At 34.3% G+C, this 25451-nt stretch overlaps 1 protein-coding gene across 8 annotated transcripts in view; it reads right to left on the reverse strand.

Moving 5' to 3' along the window:
- Nucleotides 1–25451, reverse strand: part of LOC125672979 (uncharacterized) — a 61433-nt gene that overhangs the window by 18866 nt on the left and 17116 nt on the right. For 4 of the 8 annotated variants that reach the window (XM_056159596.1, XM_056159601.1, XM_056159600.1 and 1 more), the window contains 12 exons: nt 24677–24754; nt 21967–21999; nt 21244–21276; nt 18314–18483; nt 16271–16550; nt 12917–12994; nt 10205–10237; nt 9482–9514; nt 6539–6708; nt 4457–4745; nt 3183–3344; nt 2163–2642 (listed from right to left, as the gene is read on the reverse strand). In XM_056159596.1, coding sequence (XP_056015571.1) covers nt 2506–2642; nt 3183–3344; nt 4457–4745; nt 6539–6708; nt 9482–9514; nt 10205–10237; nt 12917–12994; nt 16271–16550; nt 18314–18483; nt 21244–21276; nt 21967–21999; nt 24677–24754 — 1496 coding nt within the window. In that variant the 3' untranslated portion in view covers nt 2163–2505. Of the gene's footprint in view, nt 1–2162; nt 2643–3182; nt 3345–4456; nt 4746–6538; nt 6709–9481; nt 9515–10204; nt 10238–12916; nt 12995–16270; nt 16551–18313; nt 18484–21243; nt 21277–21966; nt 22000–24676; nt 24755–25451 lie in introns of those variants that run through there. The other 4 variants (XM_056159599.1, XM_056159598.1, XM_056159602.1 and 1 more) reach the window with 4 other exon arrangements.

The following is a 25451-nucleotide window of genomic DNA, read 5'->3' on the forward strand; positions in this document are numbered from 1 at the left end:
TTATAAATCTCACAAAATTGGGGTGAAAATAAAAGGAACGGAAATATATCACATGCCCCATTCTTTTGTCACACTGGAATAAGTGGGTGACATGATTAAGGATACAACTACATATGACTTAAGGTGGACTAGGTTCAGATACAATTAAATTACTGATAAAGGCATTTTTGAAATATGCACACGGTATATCCTGGTAATTCAAAAAATGATCTCCCATCAGTGTGCCAGGTTTGAAAAAAACAGTAGCATCACGGTTTTTTTTAAATAGTCGAGCTTTATGCAAGGTGAAGATAACGAACAGTGATCAATCTCATAACTCCTACAAGCAATACAAAATAGATAGTTGGGCAAACACGGACCCCTGGACACACCAGAGGTGGGATCAGGTGCCTAGGAGGAGTAAGCATCCCCTGTTGACCGGTCACACCCGCCGTGAGCCCTATATCCGGACCAGGTAAACGGAGATATCCGCAGTCAAAATCAGTGTGCCAAGAACAGCTTAACAATCGGTATGAAACACGTCAGACAGCATTGGACCCAATGCGAGGTTGTATTGACGAACTAGATCGTTATAACGACCATAGAATTTGCGAAATGCTGACTTCAATCGAGACTGTTGAAATCCCTGTACCATCAACTTGTTTGTCAGTAGCTTACCTCGATTTAAAAACTGACTATACCCAGAACAAGCCCTTGCATATCAAATCAGTTGAGATATATAAACACCATATGCAGATGATAATGGAATATTGCTACACAAATATGGGAAGTTGACGATGGAGAAGCTGAAATCATCCCGTTTGTCATACAGTTGAGTTATCAGTTTGCCGTTAATGTCTACTTTCAATAAAATATCTAAGTATGAAGCAGAAGTGGACGACTCTGTGGTGTCCTTTATTTCGAGCTCACAGGGACATATCAAATCGACATATGAATGAAAGCTATCATTGTTAATATCAGTGTTTATATCAGTGCATTTTTTACACCACAGTCTTATTTATCTAGGAAATTACATATATGAAAAGGTGAAGATAACAAACAGCGATCAATCTCATAACTCCTATAAGAATACAATATAAAGAGTTGGGCGAACCCGGACTCCTGGACATATATAGATATATACATGTACCAGAGGTGGGATCAGGTAACAAGGAGGAGTAAGCATCCCCTGGCGACCGGTCACATCCGCCGTTAGCCCTATACCTTGATCAGGTAAACGGAATAATCCGCGGTCAAAGTCAGTGTACCAAAAACAGCCTAACAATTAGTATTGAACTCGTTAGACAGCATTTGACCCAATGATAGGTTGCATTGACAAACTAGATAATTGTATCGACCAAAAAATGTAAACATCTGACTTTAAGCGAGATTGTTGAATCACCTGTAACATTAACTTGTTTGTCAGTAGCCTGTCTTAATTCAAAAATTGATCATACGCAAACAAGCTCTTGCATATCGAATCATTTGAGATATATAAACATCATATGCAGGTGATAATGGAATAATGCTACATATATATTGAAAGTTGGTTCATACCCAGGGTTGTGATTGTCATACATGTATATCAATAATTCTTATTCTTTACGTTTGAACATCAAGGAGGCAAAATGATTAAAATGGGCGGTGAGCCCTTTACCACAATTTTGAAATCCATGCAGGTATCAGGGTGAACTGATTGACCATACAGAAATTCGCGTGTCGCTGTGATGCAATATGACTTACTCTTCTATAAAAACCAGTAATGTATTGTGTATGATAGTTATTCCAGTATATCTTTTATATAGCACAGAATACAAAATTGAGAAACATAAACTAAATGGTTTCTATAGATCAAAAAGCGCATTGTATATATGTATTTGCTGCAAGTTGGGTCATACCGATTGTTAAGCCGTTCTTGGCACACTAATTCTGACTACGGATAGCTCGGTTTACCTGATCAAGATATAGGCTCATGGCGGGTGTGACCTGTCGACTGGGGATGCTCACTCCTCCTAGGCAACTGATCCCACCTCTGCATGATATAACCAGGGGTTCCTGTTTCTCCAACTATATATTTTGTATTGCTTATAATAGTTATGAGATTCATCACTGTTCGTTATCTACACCTTTCATATATGTTTAGTAAGTGGAAAATACTCCGATTAAATTATTGCACACAAAACATGATTTACTGTCACCTTTATTTCTAAAAATAGGAAAGAATGAGGATTTTTGTTTGTAAAAATACGTCTCGAAATTCCACTAAATGATTATAATTATCACTAATGTTAAAACACATACGGTAATGAAGCAACGCTCTGTTGCATGAAGTAGACCATAACATGTCACTTATTCTAAACATGAAATGCCCGAATTTATCCACACAGTCTAATTAAATGTATTTTAAGCACAAAAAAATGAATATGTTGTACAGATGCATTGCATACTCTATCAAGCTGTATTGCTCTGAGAACACAAGTAGGTGATAAGATTGAATACAAGCGACAAGTATTAATCAATTTGTTTTCAAGGGATGAGTGATTGTATGTATTTAACATATTCACAAGATGCATGTATCGTTAAATGAACTTTGAGAATATCGTCGGAATCCTTCCAATCAGTTTTCTCGATTCCGCAGTGGAAACATGATGTTTTTCCCAATCCTAAAAGAAGAAACACAAAATGAAACTACCACATTGTAAATTATGCATGCTAACGGTGTCTAAAATAAGAAACTATTCTTTATTAAAGCGTGTACCCCTGTTAGGACCATACTTTAAGATTTACTGTGTTGTAATTTATGTCCCGGTGTTTTAAGGGAAGGTGTTGAAGCAAGATATGCTTTAGTAGGAGAGTAACACACCGCCCGAGTCTTATTGAACGTACATCATTAGCTATGAATCTGTGGCCTACGTAAGTAAATTCAAAATAAGGTCTTCACATTAAATTTAATGACACAGGATTTTGAATGATCAGACTTTAATATTAGCGTAAAGCGCAAAGTCAAGAAAGCAATGTGTCAGTTTTCACTTCAAACCGAGGCCCAGCGTCACGGTAGGCGTTGGCACGATATCACCGCTGTGGCCTAAGTGTTATGTATAAGTCAAAACACCTGTGTTGCGTTACCTAGGGGTGGGTATATACCAAGATCATTGTGTATGAATTAAGAATGTGTCATACCATCATTATTTCAAAATGCTTACCTTCATAAAAAAATCCGGATCTTGCAAATTCATTTCTTCTCTCTCCGATATTGTATTCGCAATCATTAAATGACAATGCTCTAGTCCTGACTCTTCTGTATGCTGGATACTGGTTGGTTTCAGAATGGAATGCATCTTCAACCTCCCCGCTTGTGGATTTGTCTTTAACATTGAAAATAAAACAATTGTATGAGACAAGCTACTTACACTTAAATCAGCATTAGTTAATTTTTGATAAGTGAAACATTTAGGTCAAAACTATATACATGTAATAGACAAAATATAGGTTAAGGAATATACATTTAACAAAGTAGTTATCAAGAAGAAGTTAAAAATGTTCGATTGTTAACGCACGACGGACGATTCCAATTCCATGTATGTAAAAGCTCTTGCGTATCGAATCCCTTGATAAACATGAACACAATATGCAGGTCATAATGGAATATTACTACCTAACTATGGGAATTTGACGAAGCTGAAGTCATCCCGTTTGTCATAAAGTTGTTATTTTGCCGTTAGCATATAAGTATCGATAATTGTCGTTTTTCCGTGGTGTGTGTTATTTGTCTCTTGATAAAGACGCGGGTTGCGACGAAAATTTGAGTTTTCGATAACCAACAGTGTCGTGGCCTTTTCAGTGCTTATATACATGTATATATATATATATATATATATATATATATATATATATATATATGGAGAGAGAGAGAGAGAGAGAGAGAGAGAGAATGTAAAAACATTTATCAAATTCTTAGAGCCACAAGACATATCCGCATTTACGGTGAATTCCTTTCCGTTGAAATTAAAAGTTTGTCCCAGTTACATATAGCGGATGTAGACAAATCTATACCGGGGAGACAGGAACAACTCTTAGAGCCATAATATATATACATGTATGGGGTTAGCTCCTTCTGCCTGTAAAATCAGTTTTTGCATTTAAGTCAATATGAGATTTTTGATTGTTTTGAGTTTTCACAAAGCTACTTCATTAAATAACTAAACTGTAGGCAAAATGTTGTGGGATAGGGACATTCAACCGAAGAGACAAGTCTGGACTTTGACCCCTCGGTAGAATTTCCCAATCCCACCCAAATACTAATGAAGGAATGTGTGCGTACACGTGTGTGTGTCTCTCTCTGTGTGTGTGTGTGTGTGTGTGTGTGTGTGTGTGTGTGCTCTACTGAAATGTATAATATATAAATGATATTTCAGCAACAATCTCTTACTACAAAAACTTAGTATGGCAAATATGTAAGACACATTTTTTTGAATACCCCCTTCACTTTCACTGTGAACTACGTCAATATCATCCTTGTCTTCATCCTCCATTTCAAGTTGGTAAGGTTTGTAGACTGGTGTCGCTGATTGTTTGTTTCCTGATTCACTTTGTTTGGAACACTGCACTTCGTCTGAAACACCATCAGAAGCAAAACTTTCATGCGACTCTTTATTGTCAAATTCGGTGTCTATTGTTTCATCTGCATTTGTCTCTTTGTCATCTTCACTAGTTTTCTTCTGTAGCCTTTTTTCTTTCGCTCGTCTGTTTTGAAACCAGGTATTTACCTAACAATTCACAAGAAGAAAAATATTTCAGAGCATTTTGAAATTTACATATACTAGTATATTGCTATCGTTTTACATGCACCTCTTTGAAAATTAACTATATTAGTTTAGTTTGCCTATTTGAATATTTGTTAAGTTCCAGATCTCCATTTTCTCTTAACCATAAGATGGGTACCAAAAATTGTTGGTCAGAATAAAGATTTATGTAAAGATGTTTGTAAGAATAAGATTTATAGGTTTGCATTAGTAATCCAACTCACTTTATGAATTTAATTATAGATAATTTGCCGAACAGGAAGCAGAATGCTTTACAAATAACTTCAATACCTAAACTAAAGTCGATAACAAAGTATTGTTGTCTTGTTTTTTGTTGGTTTTTTTATTCGTATGTACAAATTGAATCCTTACAAAACACCAATTTCTGTGTGTATATAATTTAAGATATTGTATCTTTTTCATACCTCTGTCAACAAGTACTAATTTTCAAACACTTTTCTTTCATGAAAACACGCAAAGTGACGGTAAATAATTTGATTTCTGTCATCGCATTATTGAAGTGATGATGAATTAAAAAATTGTACGTATCCAGTTCGTGACAATATAGATTCCTCTAATCGTATGTTTTGTCAATATTCCATTATTGAAGTGATGATGAATTAAAAAATTGTACGTATCCAGTTCGTGACAATATAGATTCCTCTAATCGTATGTTTTGTCAATATTCCTCTCCAAAATGCCCTTATAATTAATCATAATGTGAATCGGTTTCCCACTTTTTCTACTGAGTAAAATTGTGTGCACGTAGTTCCTTTAATTCAGTAGATGAGAAGTCTTTTTTTTTATCTATTCTTTATCATTAAGCATAAAAAAGCCACATTTCCTATAATTATCATGAAATTTGAGGATGCTTTTCCTGTCTATTTTTATCAACTATATCAACAGTTCCCGTGCAGGTTAATTTAAGACTTTTTTTTAAATATCAAAATGTGGTTAATTATTTTCAATGTGGCTGGAGAAAATGGATATGCAGTAGTTCGACATTCATTTTGAATTAGACGAGAGATGATTCGTCAATAAAGAAATGTGCACTTTGTATTTGCATTACTAAAAATTTTGTATCAGTTGGGTTTGGTTTTCATCACAAGGTTGTCAATATGAGAATTTGAAACCAGTTTATAATATCTACATTTTGTTAAATATCTACAGTTTTTGTTCCTTTCTCTTTCAATCACAATACAATCACAATACAACACAATTTTAACAGGACCTGAATATGACTACTTTGTGGATAAATATCTTTAAAATTATCAGTTATAATGATAATGTACATAAATACGTAATTATCAGTTATAATGATAATGTACATAAATACCTAATTATATCAGTTATAATTCAATTATCAGCGATATATAGAAAGCAAACAAACGTCAATGAGTAAGAATATATGTGTTCTAATAAAAATATAAAAAGAACTGGCTATTCTAAAAACATTTTGCATTTACTTAGCGTTTGCACTTCATTTAAATAGATAGGTGTAGATAAAACATAAAATTGTATACACAAAGAAATATTTAAGAATGCTGTGAATGTTACACAATTGTATTCGGAAAGAAGGCTTACTATTTAAAAGAAATATTTTACTCAGGATAATATATTTTAGGGAGTGTTAGTCAACGAATGAAGAACTCTGCTAATTTTTTATGTTGTATGTTTAGGCACTTTTGTACCTCATACATCACGAATATGATTTTGAGAGATTGAATGAACTTAAGCTTTCACGCTCATTCACTGACCTGTGTTATCGACAGGCCAGTCTCGTTGGCTATTTCAAATATCTCTGATTTGGAGGGATACCGGTTGGCTTGGAATCTTTTCTCCAGATAGTCCTTCTGCTGTTTGGTGTAGACAGATCGCATCTTTCGCTCTTTTTGTTGACCTGGGCTGTCGTGTTGATTTATAGGTGCTAACGGAAAACATAGAAATATTGACAATGCTGAATAATAAGATGCTTACGAAGGCAGTTTTTGAAAAATACATGAGGATGCTTCACACCGACACACTTCATTGAGCGCGTTAACGCTTCATTTAAAGTAGGCGGCGTTAAGCGGTGCAGTCCTCGTGGGTTTTATTTTTTACATGCTACTTTAATTTCTGTCGGGATGTTTCAGCCTTTGAAATAAATGTACTATATCTGTTAAGATCTATTATGATTGATATGTTCGCAACTACAGCACATTGAAGAGGAAAGTCTGTCATCACAATTTCTAAAGATATCAACGGCAGAAACATTATATAAAGAGAATATCCCACCTCTGGTGTGTCCAGGGGTCCGTGTTTGCCCAACTATCTATTTTGTATTGCTTATAGGAGTTATGAGATTGATCACTGTTCGTTATCTTCACCTTGCATGAGGATGGATGTTAAAATCAGAAAGCGCTAGTGTTTTGAATATACTTTGGAACTGCATATTTTTTTTCTATTATTTTAATTATTTGATAACAAATCTTTCTTATATGATTATACATGCGCGCGTGTGTGTGTGTGTGTTCACAGGATTACATAAGAGAGGTCGCACGGCAGGCGATTAGATTTTAAGCGAGTTCCTATCGGTACATTTTGGGATGAGACGTATCAATACCCGTCATGGAGATGCTATTGATTGATTGAGAGTATTGACGAAGGGTAGTGGACTTCAAACCTACTCATATCTAAGCTATAAACATGGTATTATACAGTTGCATACATGGGTAAACGTGATCTAATACAAATTCACTTAAACAATACGTTACGAAATAGACCTCCACGCGAAAGGTATGGAAACGTGTATATTGCATAAATTATTTGAAGGCGTAAAGACAAGTGATACAAAGTATTTGAAATTTGAGAAATTCACAATTGTTGCATTAAACTAGTCACTTTACGTTTTCTTTTGTTTCTTTGTAATTTCACAAAGCCTCAACAGGAAGTTGTTTTTCTTACAAAGACCTAGGCCTTAAGAGTCACTTTATACTTTAAAATTTCTTACGCATGATTGTAAAAAAAACCATTGGTTTTGGTTTGAATACATCATTGGTATCATTTTCATATACAAAATCAAAATCGCATCATCATCGAGAAATCGATTTCATTGTAAGAAAAACAACTTTTTTGAATACGGTGAATACATTTTAAAACTACTGAAAATAATCCCCTCCTTTGTATTACCAGTAATTGATTAATTTCTTATTCTTCACATAAAAAAAACAAAACAAAGTACGACCCTATTCCCAATTGATCGGCAACTCTGTAACACACACGGGAAGGGAGATAATCTTTATATCTTAAACTGTGGATGCTTTATTCAACATTTGACGAAAACAATATTTAATGAAAATTAAAGGTTTGACAATCGATGCCGATATTTCTCTTGAATAATAGAACAAGTATCGACATCACTATTATTTTAAATGTATAAGGATATATATATATATATATATATATATATATATATATATATATATATATATATATCCAAAGCACTAGAATGACCAATTGTTCATGTCGTTGGTCATTCTAGTGCTTTATATAATTATTTTCCCTGACCATTGTATCTATTTAATATAGATCCGACAGTTTTGGATACTGAATGTTGTTGGTTCTTCAGTGCTTTATATATATATATATATATATATATATATATATATATATACCCATGTAAAACTTTGATTCCATTTAGTGACCCCATCCCACTCCTGTGGATCATGATTTGAACAAACTACAATCTGCACTAACTGCAGATGTTTTCATGGGCTTGTTGTTATTCATAATATTTCCCGTTTAGATTCCCATGTGGTACTTTGATCCTCTGTTGTGGCCCAATTCTATCCCCGGGGCCACATCTCGCACGAACGAGAGTCTAAACTACCTAGAGATGCTTGAAAATTGGTAAGGGTAATAATGACCCTGTTGTTCTTTGGAGGATTTTTAAAGATTTGTCCTATATATTCCCATGTAAAACTTTGACCCTTTATTGTGATCCCATCCTACCTCAAGGGGTCATGGTTTGAACACACTTTAATTTACACTATCTCTGGAAGCTTCGAAATAGATTTCAACTTTTCTGGAACAGTAGTTCTTGGGATTTTTATATAGCCCCATCCTATTTTTGCTTTTCCTTGATAATGTCCCATTTGAAGCGAGGATGCCCCTCCATTCAAACAAACTTGAATTCCCTTGATTGAAGTGCTTGGAATTGGCATAATGATTCTTCAAATGAAGATTATTAAAACATACCACAACATATTTTATGTAGCTGTGATTGAAAACTTGAAGCACGTCTTTCATTTGCAATGTATTGGTATAGTGTCTGTTTTAGTATGTCATATGAAATTGTCATTTGGTATGCTAAAAATCGTATTAACTCACGTGGTTTTGGTGTGTTGGGTAGAGTGTCAGTTGCTGTGAACACAGAATACATTCATTATTTGTAAAAATATACAAATATGTAAAGTAAAAGAGACTCATTATTTGAAATCCTTAGTACACGTTCAGTTTCTTTGAAATGAAAGGTGAAGATAACGAACAGTGATCAATCTCATAACTCCATAAGCAGTACAAAATAGATAGTTAGGCAAACACGAACCGCTAGACACACCAGAGGTGGGATCAGGTGCCTAGGAGGAGTAAGCATCCCATGTCGACCGGTCATACTCGTCGTGAGCCCTATATCCTTATAATATGAAATAATTTGAACTTACAAGTGAAGGAGTCTTCAAATGATGCGTCAGTTGCTGTGAATTCATAATACAGTGATCATGTGCAAAAATCCATGAAAACAAAACAGACATATAAACAAAAGACTTGTATCATATGATCTAATTGGCGTTGGTCGTGATTGCAAAGAAAAGGGTGGAGAAAACTAACACTGATTAATATCGTAAATGAAAATGATGGATGTGTAGGTGTAAATGACAGCAAGAAACACACGTTTGTGTGAATACAATGACTGTTTTAGTACGTGATATGAAATCGTCATTTCGTATACTAGATATTGTATTAACTAACGTAGTTTTGTTTCTTTGAATGAAACTTCATTGTTGTGAACACAGAAAACACTTTTTATCTGTAGGTATCCAAGAATTTGTAAAGCGAAATAAAGATATCTCTTGTTTGAAATATTCGTTTCCATGAAATGATATATAGGGAGACATATGTTGATATAATTTTAATTTACGATCCAAGGTGTCTGATTTTTCAGTTGCTGTGAACACAGAACATACTCAATATTAGTGAATGAAATCCATGAATATGTAAAGCGAAATAAAGAGACACATTATTGGAAATGATCAATGCATATTCGGTTTCAATGATTGATTGTATATTGTTTAATGTCCCTCTCGAGAATATTTCACTCATAATTATGGAGACGTCGGTTTATATGATATAGCATGAAATAATTGGTTTATTTAATATAAACTTACGAGCACTGGATGCTTTAACTGGTGTTCCAGTTTCTGTGAAATCAGAATACAGTAATTATTTGTAAAAATTCATGAATATGTAAAGCGAAATAAAGATTCTATCAAATAATATGAAATAATCGGTTGATGAAAGGTGAAGATAACGAACAGTGGTCAATCGCATAACTCCTACTAGGAATACAAAACAAAGAGTTGGGCAAACACGGACCCCTTTACAAATTTTGAAATTAGTATGTTGGATTAATTATATTTGATAAACCCTTCAAAATGTTACCATGATTACAAAAACCTCATCATCCATTCCCTAGATATGAAATATGGTCGTTATACTTTGTATACCTTAACACAAAGTGACTAATTTGGATCCGTCCTAGAGTCAATACCCTGGTGTTGTGAAATTCACAATTTTGGTACATAATTTTCTGCTTTTCCTAAATAAGCATTTACTTTTCGTACTATATCAGCAAACTTCGAGAAGTATTTCAAATGATAAAGAAAATATCGCTATGATAATTTTTAATCTAACCTGGAACCAAATCCCTTGCCACTATGATCGTGCAGTTTACAATTTCGGTAAAGGACTATCCACTCCTTCTAAATATCTACTTATTTCCGTATCAATTGCATTAAAAGGTATTATCTAAATGTTTTATTTATACACATCACATATACAAAGTTTGGCCCCGCCCTGAAATCAGAACCTCTACCCCGGGGATCATGAAATTTACAATTGCGGTAGAGGCCTTCCTACTCTACAGGTCTTCCTGCTCTACATCAATAGGGATTTAGCTTTTCTTGCACATGTACGGTTATACAGAAGAAGATTTAGAAAATTTGTCAATTTTGGCAGTTTTTGCCCTGCCTGTAAGTCCTAATGGGAATGGGAACATACATTGTGGATTTCAGGACTTTTGCACCAAGAGTCCTGAAATCCACAATGTATGTTCCCATTGTTCAAACATTGCTTTATAATAAATTTGAAAAGAATTGGAATGGTAGTTATCAACAAGTTAAAAATGTCCAGTTGTTAACACATTTCATCACTGAACATTTTGGAACTATCTTGAAACGAAAACCCCAACCCCTAGGATCATCAAATTTACAATTTTGGTAAAGTGCTACCACTCTTTCTAAATATCTAAGTAGTTTGAAATTAGTATCAAAAGCATTAAAGATGTTTTTGAATATTTTACACATATACACTATATACCAAGTTGGGACCCACCTTGGGGTCAGAACCCCTACCCAAGGAATCAAATTTACAATTTTTGTAGACGCCTCCCTGTGCTACATCACTATGCATTTTGTTTCTTTAATAAAGATATACTGTTGTAGAGATTTTTTTTTTAAATTAATCGAATTTGGCAATATTTGCACCGCCGCTAAGGCCCCCGGGGTGGAGGATTTTTTAAATTTACAATGTATCGCCCTTTGTCGAAAAATGCATCATATCGCATTTGAAAAGAATTCGGATAATATTTATCAAGAAGTTAAAATTGTTCTATTGTTCACACATTTAATAACTGACCATTTCGGACCCACTCTGATACTAAAACCCCTACCCCAAGAATCATCAAATTTACAATTTTGGTAAATGACTACCTGACTACCTGCTCTTTGTAAATATCCACTTAGTATTGGTAGCACTACATATGTTATTCAAATGTTTACACATAAACACTATATACCAAGTGTGACCCTGCCCTAGTGTCCGAACCTCTACCCTGGGGATCATGATGCAAGGTGAAGATAACGAACAGTGATCAATCTCATAACTCCTACAAGCAATACAAAATAGATAGTTGGGCAAACACGGATCCCTGGACACACCAGAGGTGGGCTCAGGTGCCTAGGAGGAGTAAGCATCCCCTGTTGATATTTACAATTTTGGTAGAGGTTGTCCTATTGTACATCACTACGCATTTAGTGTTTCTTAAACATGTGCGATTGTAGAGAAAATGTTTGAAAATTGGTCAATTGTTGGCAGTTTTTGCCCTGTCCCTAAGGCCCCTTGTGTGCTAGAGTCTTGCAATTTACCATTTATGTCCCTTGTCTCAATGAAGTTTCATAATAAGTACTATCAAGAAGAAGTTAAAAAGTGTCAATTGTTAACACACAACGGACGACAAACAATTGCAAATATGTAAAAGCTCTTGCGTAGCGAATCACTTGAGAGACAAACATGTAAACATGTATGCAGCTGATAATGGAATACTACTACCTAAATATGAACATCTGACGATGAAGAATATCTAAGTACTAAGCAAATGTTGAAGACTCTATGTTGTCTTTTATTTCGAGTTCACTGGGATATATCGAATCGACATATGAATGAAAATTATAATTGTCAATAGATAGTACGTCCTCGATATACCTAAATGTCGAATTGAAGGGGAATTTATTTTGCCTTGTCATGTAGAAGCTTTTACATAAAGCATGCCTCTTAAGAATATAAAAACAGGTCAGCAGATAAAGGAACACAATTATTACAAATGGGAATTTCGACAAATTGTTTAGATATATTACGAGCTCCAGTATCTTTTTAATGATATGATATAGGGAAACATTTTATCAGCATTATTCAACAAGCAAAATGCTATTTCAAATAAAAATAGCTAACAATTCAATCGTACATGTATGTACATATTCAATAATGCACTGTCAGAAAGCGAATGACATTCAACAAAATATATAATTCTATTTTTTTTTTACCGTTATCATCTTCAAAGGTATCTCTGTAAGTTCCAGCTAATGGGCTTTCTAGTTGTATCGACTGCCCCTCTTTAGATGCTATCAAATAAATTGAATATAGAAAAATTGATTCACTACAAAAATTGTTGTAATAATGCATGTAAAGATATCTCAATATGATTTTATATTTTGTAGACTTGTTGATCTAGTAAGCTGAAAGAACATAGCGCATGTTAATAAATAGTTTTGTGCAAAATTGATTCTTTCCATGCCAAAAATGAATTTGATTGTGTTTTAAAGGAAGTGTTTTGCGTAGTTTTCGAGATTGAATTTACCGAATTTCAATCTTGCGATATGCATCTTGTGTTATGTCATATGCGACATATGCGACCTAGAGCAAGGTGTGGAGAGTTGTTAGCCATTTCATAAACGGATTACATTTAATCTACAAACAAGCCACGTATCATGTTAACAAACTACAGATGAGAATTTGTTATGGTGTCTGTGCCCAATATATTACCGGTGTGCTAACCGTTAAAAGAAGGGATGTGGACTGTGTATTTTTCAGTTTTCTAAAGGAGAGGCAAGGAAAACAACTTGAATAAGTTTTCGCGGTGCTAAGACTTTGTGTCATTGAAAAACAATCGCTTCATGTGTATTTTGTAGTAATCAAAAAAGCAGTTGGACAAATACCTGAATAAACTGCTAGATATTATGTTCTGGTCTTCGTCACTTCACAAAATCCCATTTTCCCACCATAGGAATAAAAATGAACTTGTAATAACATGCAGTTTCCTCCTCCCAGTTGATACCAATTCTTAGATTTACAATTTTTGGAATAAAATGGAAATTGAACGCGAATGTATCATGAAATATCAATTTCAAACGTGCGTACTGTATACCATGCATTCTACATATGAATGAAAGGTAAAGATAACGAACAGTGATCAATCTCATAACTCCTATAAGCAATACAAAATAGATAGTTGGGCAAACACGGACCCCTGAACACACCAGAGATTGGATCAGGTGCCTAGGAGGAGTAAGCATCCCCTTTCAACCGGTGATACCCCCCGTGAGCCCTATATCTTGATCAGGTAAACGGAGTTATCCGTAGTCAAAATGAGTGTGCCAAGAACGGCCTAACAATAGGCATGAAACACGTCAGACAGCATTTGACCTAATGATAGGTTGTATTGGCAAACTAGATCGTTATAACGACCATATAATTTGCGAAAGGCTGATTTTAAACTGGACCTGTCTTTACTGATGGGGTCAATATAGTTGAAAATCACGATATAAAGTCACCCATTTTAAGAGTTCCAAAATTTAGAGAGCCAACATCATTTAACTGGTGACAAAACTTAGTCTCTCTTTTGAATTATGTCAAAGATTATACCAGACAGTGATCTAAACATGAAAAAGAATAATTTGACACCTTGTCAGAATGGATACAAAATACAAGAGAAATACTGAAATGTCTTATTAGACAAGTTAAAAGAAAATGCTTACAACCCTCTGCATTTGGTAAACCAGTAGTGATACTATAATTATGCATAACGAATATGAAGATGTGGAGATAACGAACAATTTCATAACTCCTATATGTATTGATTCCAGATGACAAAGCTTGTACCATCATTGTCTTTGTAAGGCTCATTATTACAACTGTATGCTAAAGGAGTACCGTGGGGACCCGGGTTAGAATAGGTCCCCAGTATCCCCTTGCTTGTCGTAAAATGCGACTAAATGGGACGGTGCTTCAGATGAGACAGCAAAAACCAAAACCCCGTGTCATAGCAGGTGTTGCACGATAAAGATTCCTCCTTGCTCAAAGGCCTTAAGCGCCAAGCATAGGCCTGAATAATACAGCTCTTCACTGGCGTCTCCATATGAGTGAAATATTCTTGAACGTGCTGTTAAACAATATACAACCAAGCAACCAATCGAACGAACTTTAATTCCACATTTCGTAATTCAACTGATACTGCAAGTTCCCTTTTAAAAGACAGAGTTCTTCAAAATCCCGCTTCAGGTGTTTTAAATATATTCAATACCCAAGTGAATGGGACGAGTGAATACTTGTTACTGTACCTATACTGGATTCAAAAACTTCACAAACAAATATACATCGTTGGATCCAGTAAGTGTTCCACCAAGCCCCTATCGTTGCTCCTCACGAAAATATTAATTGCTATGAAGAAGAAACTTCAGACGCATTGTACCAAATATGGATTCTAAATGATTTCAAAGAACTTTGTACAAAAATTTGAAATCCTAAAACTTATTCCAAATTGACAACATCAAAGCGTATGACTTTTCACCCCCCTCCCCCAACAATGAATTCAAGACTAGACTTTTTCATATCATAGACATCTGCTTCCTCAATACAATATACAAATGGAATGTAAAACGGCAGTCCACCTATTATGGTTTCATCCTACGCAGTCATAGTTTTTTTCCTTCTTTTTATAAGGATGGTTGCGTATCTATTTGACGGAATGCACTCTTGCAGTTCCCCACGATAACATTTTAAAGAAATTTCTACCATATACTCATCGTTTTTTGAACTTCATAACCGATTGCTTACATGTAAAACCCATTTATCAGTTTCCGTGATTCTATGTTTTTCTTACACATCTACCCTAGACATGATCAGTACAGGAATGTCTGATGTTGATTCAATTTCCTGGGCTGCCTATTTTTTGTTTTTGTTTGGAGTTGGTCCATTTTGTTAACTTATTCAAACTTGTATATATATATATATATATATATATATATATATATATATGGAGAGAGAGAGAGAGAGAGAGAGAGAGAGAGAGAGAGAGAGAGTGTAAAAACATTTATCAAATTCTTAGAGCCACAAGACATATCCGCATTTACGGTGAATTCTTTTCCGTTGAGATTAAAAGTTTGTACCAGTTACATGTAGCGGATGTAGACAAATCTATATCGGGGAGACAGGAACAACTCTTAGAGCCAGAATATATATACATGTATAACACCATTATGGAGTTAGCTCTTTCTGCCTGTAAAATCACTTTTTTGCATTTACATCAATATGAAAATTTTGATTATTTTGAGTTTTCACAAAGCTACTTCATTAAATAACTGTCAGCAACATGTTGTGGGATAGGGAAGTTCCAAAGAAGAGACAAGTCTGGACCTTGACCTCTCGGTGGAATTTCCCAATCCCACCCTCGTACTAATGAAGGAATGTGTGCGTACACGTGTGTGTGGATGTGTGTGGTGTGTGTGTGTGTGTGTGCTCTACTGAAATATATAATATATATAACATTGATATTTCAGCACCAATCTCTTACTACAAAAACTTAATATGGCAAATATGTAAGACACATTTTTTTTAAATACCCCCTTCACTTTCACTGTGAACTACGTCAATCTCATCCTCGTGTTCATCCTCCATTCCATGTTTGTAGGATGGTGTCGCTGATTGTTTGTTTCCTGATTTACTTTGTTTGGAATACTGCACTTCGTCTGAAACACCATCAGAAGCAAAACTTTCATGCGACTCTTCATTGTCAAATTCGGTCTCTATTGTTTCATCTGCATTTGTCTCTTTGTCATCTTCACTAGTTTTCTTCTGTAGCTTTTTTTCTTTCGCTCGTCTGTTTTGAAACCAGGTATTTACCTAATAATTCACAAGAAGAAAAATCTTTCAGAGCATTTTGAAATTTACATATACTAGTATATGGCTATCTTTTTACATGCACCTCTTTGTATATTAACTATATTAGTTTAGTTTGCCTATTTGAATATTTGTTAAGTTCCAGATGTCCATTTCTTCTTAACCATAAGATAGGTACCAAAAATTGTTTGTCAGAATAAAGATTTATGTAAAGATGTTTGTAAGAATAAGTTTTATAGGTTTGCATTAGTAATCCAACTCACTTTATGAATTTAATAACAGATCATTTGCCGAACAGGAAGCAGAATGCTTTACAAATAACTTCAATACCTAAACTAAAGTCGATAACAAGGTATTATTGTCTTGTATTTTTTTTTTATTCGTATGTACAAATTGAATCCTTACAAAACACCAATTTCTGTGTGTATATAATTTAAGATATTGTATCTTTTTCATACCTCTGTCAACAAGCACTAATTTTCAAACACTTTTCTTTCATGAAAACACGCAAAGTGACGGCAAATAATTTGATTTCTGTCATCGCATTATTGAAGTGATGGTGAATTAAAAAATTGTACGTATCCAGTTCGTGACAATATAGATTCCTCTAATCGTATGTTTTGTCAATATTCCTCTCCAAAATGCCCTTATAATTAATCGTAATGTGAATCGGTTTCCCACTTTTTCTACAGAGTAAAATTGTGTGCACGTAGTTTCTTTAATTCAGTAGATGCGAAGTCTTTTTTATCTATTCTTTATCATTAAGCATCAAAAAGCCACATTTCCTATAATTATCATGAAATTTGAGGATGCTTTTCCTGTCTATTTTTATCAACTATATCAACAGTTCCCGTGCAGGTTAATTTAAGACTTTGTGTTACAAAACTGGATTTATTCGACGATCTCAAATGACACGAATTTGGATTTTTTCCGCCCAGATCTGTAGCAACCGTTTTTTTAAAATATCAAAATGTGGTTAATTATTTTCAATGTGGCTGGAGAAAATGGATACCCAGTAGTTCGACATTCATTTTGAATTAGACGAGAGAGAATTCGTCAATAAAGAAATGTGCACTTTGTATTTGCATTACTAAAATTTTTGTATCAGTTGGGTTTGGTTTTCATCACAAGGTTGTCAATATGAGAATTTGAAATCAGTTTATAATATCCACATTTTGTTAAATATCTGCAGTTTTTGTTCCTTTCTCTTTCAATCACAATACAACACAATTTTAACAGGACCTGAATATGACTACTTTGTGGATAAATACCTTTCAAATTATCAGTTATAATTCTAATGTACATAAATACGTAATTATCAGTTATAATGATAATGTACATAAATACCTAATTATCAGTTATAATTCAATTATCAGCGATATATAGAAAGGAAACAAACGTCAATGAGTAAGAATATATGTGTTCTAATAAAAATATAAAAAGAACTGGCTATTCTAAAACCATTTTGCATTTACTTAGCGTTTGCACTTCATTTAAATAGATAGGTGTAGATAAAACATAAAATTGTATACACAAAGAAATATTTAAGAATGCTGTGAATGTTACACAATTGTATTCGGAAAGAAGGCTTACTATTTAAAAGAAATGTTTTACTCAGGAAAATATATTTTAGGGAGTGTTAGTCAACGAATGAAGAACTCTGCTAATTTTTTATGTTGTATGTTTAGGCACTTTTGTACCTCATACATCACGAATATGATTTTGAGAGATTGAATGAACTTAAGCTTTCACGCTCATTCACTGACCTGTGTTATCGACAGGCCAGTCTCGTTGGCTATTTCTAATATCTCTGATTGGAAGGGCTTCTTCTTGGCTTGGTATTTTTTCTCCAGATAGTCCTTCTGCTGTTTGGTGTAGACAGATCGCGACTTTCGCTCTTTTTGTTGACCTGGGCTGTCGTGTTGATTTATAGGTGCTAACGGAAAACATAGAAATATTGACAATGCTGAATAATAAGATGCTTACGAGGGCAGTTTTTGAAAAATACATGAGAATGCTTCACACCGACACACTTCATTGAGCGCTTTAACGCTTCATCAGAAGTAGACAGCGTTAAGCGGTGCAGTCCTCGTGGGGTTTTTTTTTTTTACATGCTACTATAATTTCTGTCGGAATGTTTCAGCCTTTGAAATAAATGTACTATATCTGTTAAGATCTATTATGATTGATATGTTCACAACTACAGCACATTGAAGAGGAAAGTCTGTCATCACAATTTCTAAAGATATCAACGGCAGAAACATTATATAAAGAGAATATCCCACCTCTGGTGTGTCCAGGGGTCCGTGTTTGCCCAACTATCTATTTTGTATTGCTTATAGGAGTTATGAGATTGATCACTGTTCGTTATCTTCACCTTGCATGAGGATGGATGTTAAAATCAGAAAGCGCTAGTGTTTTGAATATACTTTGGAACTGCATATTTTTTTTTCTATTTTTTTAATTATTTGATAACAAATCTTTCTTATATGATTATACATGCGCGCGCGTGTGTGTGTGTGTTCACAGGATTACATAAGAGAGGTCGCACGGCAGGCGATTAGATTTTAAGCGAGTTCCTATCGGTACATTTTGGGATGAGACGTATCAATACCCGTCATGGAGATGCTATTGATTGATTGAGAGTATTGACGAAGGGTAGTGGACTCCAAACCTACTCATATCTAATCGGGAAGGGGTGTCTTTTCTAGAGCTATAAACATGGTATTATACAGTTGCATACATGGGTAAACGTGATCTAATACAAATTCACTTAAACAATACGTTACGAAATAGACCTCCACGCGAAAGGTATGGAAACGTGTATATTGCATAAATTATTTGAAGGCGTAAAGACAAGTGATACAAAGTATTTGAAATTTGAGAAATTCACAATTGTTGCATTAAACTAGTCACTTTACGTTTTCTTTTGTTTCTTTGTAATTTCACAAAGCCTCAACAGGAAGTTGTTTTTCTTACAAAGACCTAGGCCTTAAGAGTCACTTTATACTTTAAAATTTCTTACGCATGATTGTAAAAAAAACCCATTGGTTTTGGTTTGAATACATCATTGGTATCATTTTCATATACAAAATCAAAATCGCATCATCATCGAGAAATCGATTTCATTGTAAGAAAAACAACTTTTTTGAATACGGTAAATACATTTTAAAACTACTGAAAATAATCCCCTCCTTTGTATTACCAGTAATTGATTAATTTCTTATTCTTCACATAAAAAATAAAACAAAGTACGACCCTATTCCCAATTGATCGGCAACTCTGTAACACACACGGGAAGGGAGATAATCTTTATATCTTAAACTGTGGATGCTTTATTCAACATTTGACGAAAACAATATTTAATGAAAATTAAAGGTTTGACAATCGATGCCGATATTTCTCTTGAATAATAGAACAAGTATCGACATCACTATTATTTTAAATGTATAAAGCACTACCTACTATATATATAAAGCACTAGAATGACCAATTGTTCATGTCGTTGGTCATTCTAGTGCTTTATATAATTATTTTCCCTGACCATTGTATCTATTTAATATAGATCCGACAGTTTTGGATACTGAATGTTGTTGGTTCTTCAGTGCTTTATATATATATATATATATATATATATATATATACCTACCCATGTAAAACTTTGATTCCATTTAGTGACCCCATCCCACTCCTGTGGGTCATGATTTGAACAAACTACAATCTGCACCAACTGCAGATGTTTTCATGGGCTTGTTGTTATTGATAATATTTCCCGTGTAGATTCCCATGTGGTACTTTGATCCTCTGTTGTGGCCCAATTCTATCCCCGGGGCCACATCTCGCACGAACGAGAGTCTAAACTACCTAGAGATGCTTGAAAATTGGTAAGGGTAATAATGACCCTGTTGTTCTTTGGAGGATTTTTAAAGATTTGTTCTATATATTCCCATGTAAAACTTTGACCCTTTATTGTGATCCCATCCTACCTCAAGGGGTCATGGTTTGAACACACTTTAATCTACACTATATCTGGAAGCTTCGAAATAGATTTCAACTTTTCTGGAACAGTAGTTCTTGGGATTTTTATATAGCCCCATCCTATTTTTGCTTTTCCTCGATAATGTCCCATTTGAAGCGAGGATGCCCCTCCATTCAAACAAACTTGAATTCCCTTGATTGAAGTGCTTGGAATTGGCATAATGATTCTTCAAATGAAGATTATTAAAACATACCACAACATATTTTATGTAGCTGTGATTGAAAACTTGAAGCACGTCTTTCATTTGCAATGTATTGGTATAGTGTCTGTTTTAGTATGTCATTTGAAATTGTCATTTGGTATGCTAAAAATCGTATTAACTCACGTGGTTTTGGTGTGTTGGGTAGAGTGTCAGTTGCTGTGAACACAGAATACATTCATTATTTGTAAAAATATACAAATATGTAAAGTAAAAGAGACTCATTATTTGAAATCCTTAGTACACGTTCAGTTTCTTTGAAATGAAAGGTGAAGATAACGAACAGTGATCAATCTCATAACTCCATAAGCAGTACAAAATAGATAGTTGGGCAAACACGAACCGCTAGACACACCAGAGGTGGGATCAGGTGCCTAGGAGGAGTAAGCATCCCATGTCGACCGGTCATACTCGTCGTGAGCCCTATATCCTTATAATATGAAATAATTTGAACTTACAAGTGAAGGAGTCTTCAAATGATGCGTCAGTTGCTGTGAATTCATAATACAGTGATCATGTGCAAAAATCCATGAAAACAAAACAGACATATAAACAAAAGACTTGTATCATATGATCTAATTGGCGTTGGTCGTGATTGCAAAGAAAAGGGTGGAGAAAACTAACACTGATTAATATCGTAAATGAAAATGATGGATGTGTAGGTGTAAATGACAGCAAGAAACACACGTTTGTGTGAATACAATGACTGTTTTAGTACGTGATATGAAATCGTCATTTCGTATACTAGATATTGTATTAACTAACGTAGTTTTGTTTCTTTGAATGAAACTTCATTGTTGTGAACACAGAAAACACTTTTTATCTGTAGGTATCCAAGAATTTGTAAAGCGAAATAAAGATATCTCTTGTTTGAAATATTCGTTTCCATGAAATGATATATAGGGAGACATATGTTGATATAATTTTAATTTACGATCCAAGGTGTCTGATTTTTCAGTTGCTGTGAACACAGAACATACTCAATATTAGTGAATGAAATCCATGAATATGTAAAGCGAAATAAAGAGACACATTATTGGAAATGATCAATGCATATTCGGTTTCAATGATTGATTGTATATTGTTTAATGTCCCTCTCGAGAATATTTCACTCATAATTATGGAGACGTCGGTTTATATGATATAGCATGAAATAATTGGTTTATTTAATATAAACTTACGAGCACTGGATGCTTTAACTGGTGTTCCAGTTTCTGTGAAATCAGAATACAGTAATTATTTGTAAAAATTCATGAATATGTAAAGCGAAATAAAGATTCTATCAAATAATATGAAATAATCGGTTGATGAAAGGTGAAGATAACGAACAGTGGTCAATCGCATAACTCCTACTAGGAATACAAAACAAAGAGTTGGGCAAACACGGACCCCTTTACAAATTTTGAAATTAGTATGTTGGATTAATTATATTTGATAAACCCTTCAAAATGTTACCATGATTACAAAAACCTCATCATCCATTCCCTAGATATGAAATATGGTCGTTATACTTTGTATACCTTAACACAAAGTGACTAATTTGGATCCGTCCTAGAGTCAATACCCTGGTGTTGTGAAATTCACAATTTTGGTACATAATTTTCTGCTTTTCCTAAATAAGCATTTACTTTTCGTACTATATCAGCAAACTTCGAGAAGTATTTCAAATGATAAAGAAAATATCGCTATGATAATTTTTAATCTAACCTGGAACCAAATCCCTTGCCACTATGATCGTGCAGTTTACAATTTCGGTAAAGGACTATCCACTCCTTCTAAATATCTACTTATTTCCGTATCAATAGCATTAAAAGGTATTATCTAAATGTTTTATTTATACACATCACATATACAAAATTTGGCCCCGCCCTGAAATCAGAACCTCTACCCCGGGGATCATGAAATTTACAATTGCGGTAGAGGCCTTCCTACTCTACAGGTCTTCCTGCTCTACATCAATATGGATTTAGCTTTTCTTGCACATGTACGGTTATACAGAAGAAGATTTAGAAAATTTGTCAATTTTGGCAGTTTTTGCCCTGCCTGTAAGTCCTAATGGGAATGGGAACATACATTGTGGATTTCAGGACTTTTGCACCAAGAGTCCTGAAATCCACAATGTATGTTCCCATTGTTCAAACATTGCTTTATAATAAATTTGAAAAGAATTGGAATGGTAGTTATCAACAAGTTAAAAATGTCCAGTTGTTAACACATTTCATCACTGAACATTTTGGAACTATCTTGAAACGAAAACCCCAACCCCTAGGATCATCAAATTTACAATTTTGGTAAAGTGCTACCACTCTTTCTAAATATCTAAGTAGTTTGAAATTAGTATCAAAAGCATTAAAGATGTTTTTGAATATTTTACACATATACACTATATACCAAGTTGGGACCCACCTTGGGGTCAGAACCCCTACCCAAGGAATCAAATTTACAATTTTTGTAGACGCCTTCCTGTGCTACATCACTATGCATTTTGTTTCTTTAATAAAGATATACTGTTGTAGATTTTTTTTTTTAAATTAATCGAATTTGGCAATATTTGCACCGCCGCTAAGGCCCCCGGGGTGGAGGATTTTTTAAATTTACAATGTATCGCCCTTTGTCGAAAAATGCATCATATCGCATTTGAAAAGAATTCGGATAATATTTATCAAGAAGTTAAAATTGTTCTATTGTTCACACATTTAATAACTGACCATTTCGGACCCACTCTGATGCTAAAACCCCTACCCCAAGAATCATCAAATTTACAATTTTGGTAAATGACTACCTGACTACCTGCTCTTCGTAAATATCCACTTAGTATTGGTAGCACTACATATGTTATTCAAATGTTTACACATAAACACTATATACCAAGTGTGACCCTGCCCTAGTGTCCGAACCTCTACCCTGGGGATCATGATGCAAGGTGAAGATAACGAACAGTGATCAATCTCATAACTCCTACAAGCAATACAAAATAGATAGTTGGGCAAACACGGATCCCTGGACACACCAGAGGTGGGCTCAGGTGCCTAGGAGGAGTAAGCATCCCCTGTTGATATTTACAATTTTGGTAGAGGTTGTCCTATTGTACATCACTACGCATTTAGTGTTTCTTAAACATGTGCGATTGTAGAGAAAATGTTTGAAAATTGGTCAATTGTTGGCAGTTTTTGCCCTGTCCCTAAGGCCCCTTGTGTGCTAGAGTCTTGCAATTTACCATTTATGTCCCTTGTCTCAATGAAGTTTCATAATAAGTACTATCAAGAAGAAGTTAAAAAGTGTCAATTGTTAACACACAACGGACGACAAACAATTGCAAATATGTAAAAGCTCTTGCGTAGCGAATCACTTGAGAGACAAACATGTAAACATGTATGCAGCTGATAATGGAATACTACTACCTAAATATGAACATCTGACGATGAAGAATATCTAAGTACTAAGCAAATGTTGAAGACTCTATGTTGTCTTTTATTTCGAGTTCACTGGGATATATCGAATCGACATATGAATGAAAATTATAATTGTCAATAGATAGTACGTCCTCGATATACCTAAATGTCGAATTGAAGGGGAATTTATTTTGCCTTGTCATGTAGAAGCTTTTACATAAAGCATGCCTCTTAAGAATATAAAAACAGGTCAGCAGATAAAGGAACACAATTATTACAAATGGGAATTTCGACAAATTGTTTAGATATATTACGAGCTCCAGTATCTTTTTAATGATATGATATAGGGAAACATTTTATCAGCATTATTCAACAAGCAAAATGCTATTTCAAATAAAAATAGCTAACAATTCAATCGTACATGTATGTACATATTCAATAATGCACTGTCAGAAAGCGAATGACATTCAACAAAATATATAATTCTATTTTTTTTTACCGTTATCATCTTCAAAGGTATCTCTGTAAGTTCCAGCTAATGGGCTTTCTAGTTGTATCGACTGCCCCTCTTTAGATGCTATCAAATAAATTGAATATAGAAAAATTGATTCACTACAAAAATTGTTGTAATAATGCATGTAAAGATATCTCAATATGATTTTATATTTTGTAGACTTGTTGATCTAGTAAGCTGAAAGAACATAGCGCATGTTAATAAATAGTTTTGTGCAAAATTGATTCTTTCCATGCCAAAAATGAATTTGATTGTGTTTTAAAGGAAGTGTTTTGCGTAGTTTTCGAGATTGAATTTACCGAATTTCAATCTTGCGATATGCATCTTGTGTTATGTCATATGCGACATATGCGACCTAGAGCAAGGTGTGGAGAGTTGTTAGTCATTTCATAAACGGATTACATTTAATCTACAAACAAGCCACGTATCATGTTAACAAACTACAGATGAGAATTTGTTATGGTGTCTGTGCCCAATATATTACCGGTGTGCTAACCGTTAAAAGAAGGGATGTGGACTGTGTATTTTTCAGTTTTCTAAAGGAGAGGCAAGGAAAACAACTTGAATAAGTTTTCGCGGTGCTAAGACTTTGTGTCATTGAAAAACAATCGCTTCATGTGTATTTTGTAGTAATCAAAAAAGCAGTTGGACAAATACCTGAATAAACTGCTAGATATTATGTTCTGGTCTTCGTCACTTCACAAAATCCCATTTTCCCACCATAGGAATAAAAATGAACTTGTAATAACATGCAGTTTCC

The sequence above is a fragment of the Ostrea edulis genome, chromosome 3 (assembly GCF_947568905.1).
Source record: "Ostrea edulis chromosome 3, xbOstEdul1.1, whole genome shotgun sequence".
NCBI classification, from domain to species: Eukaryota; Metazoa; Mollusca; class Bivalvia; order Ostreida; family Ostreidae; genus Ostrea; species Ostrea edulis.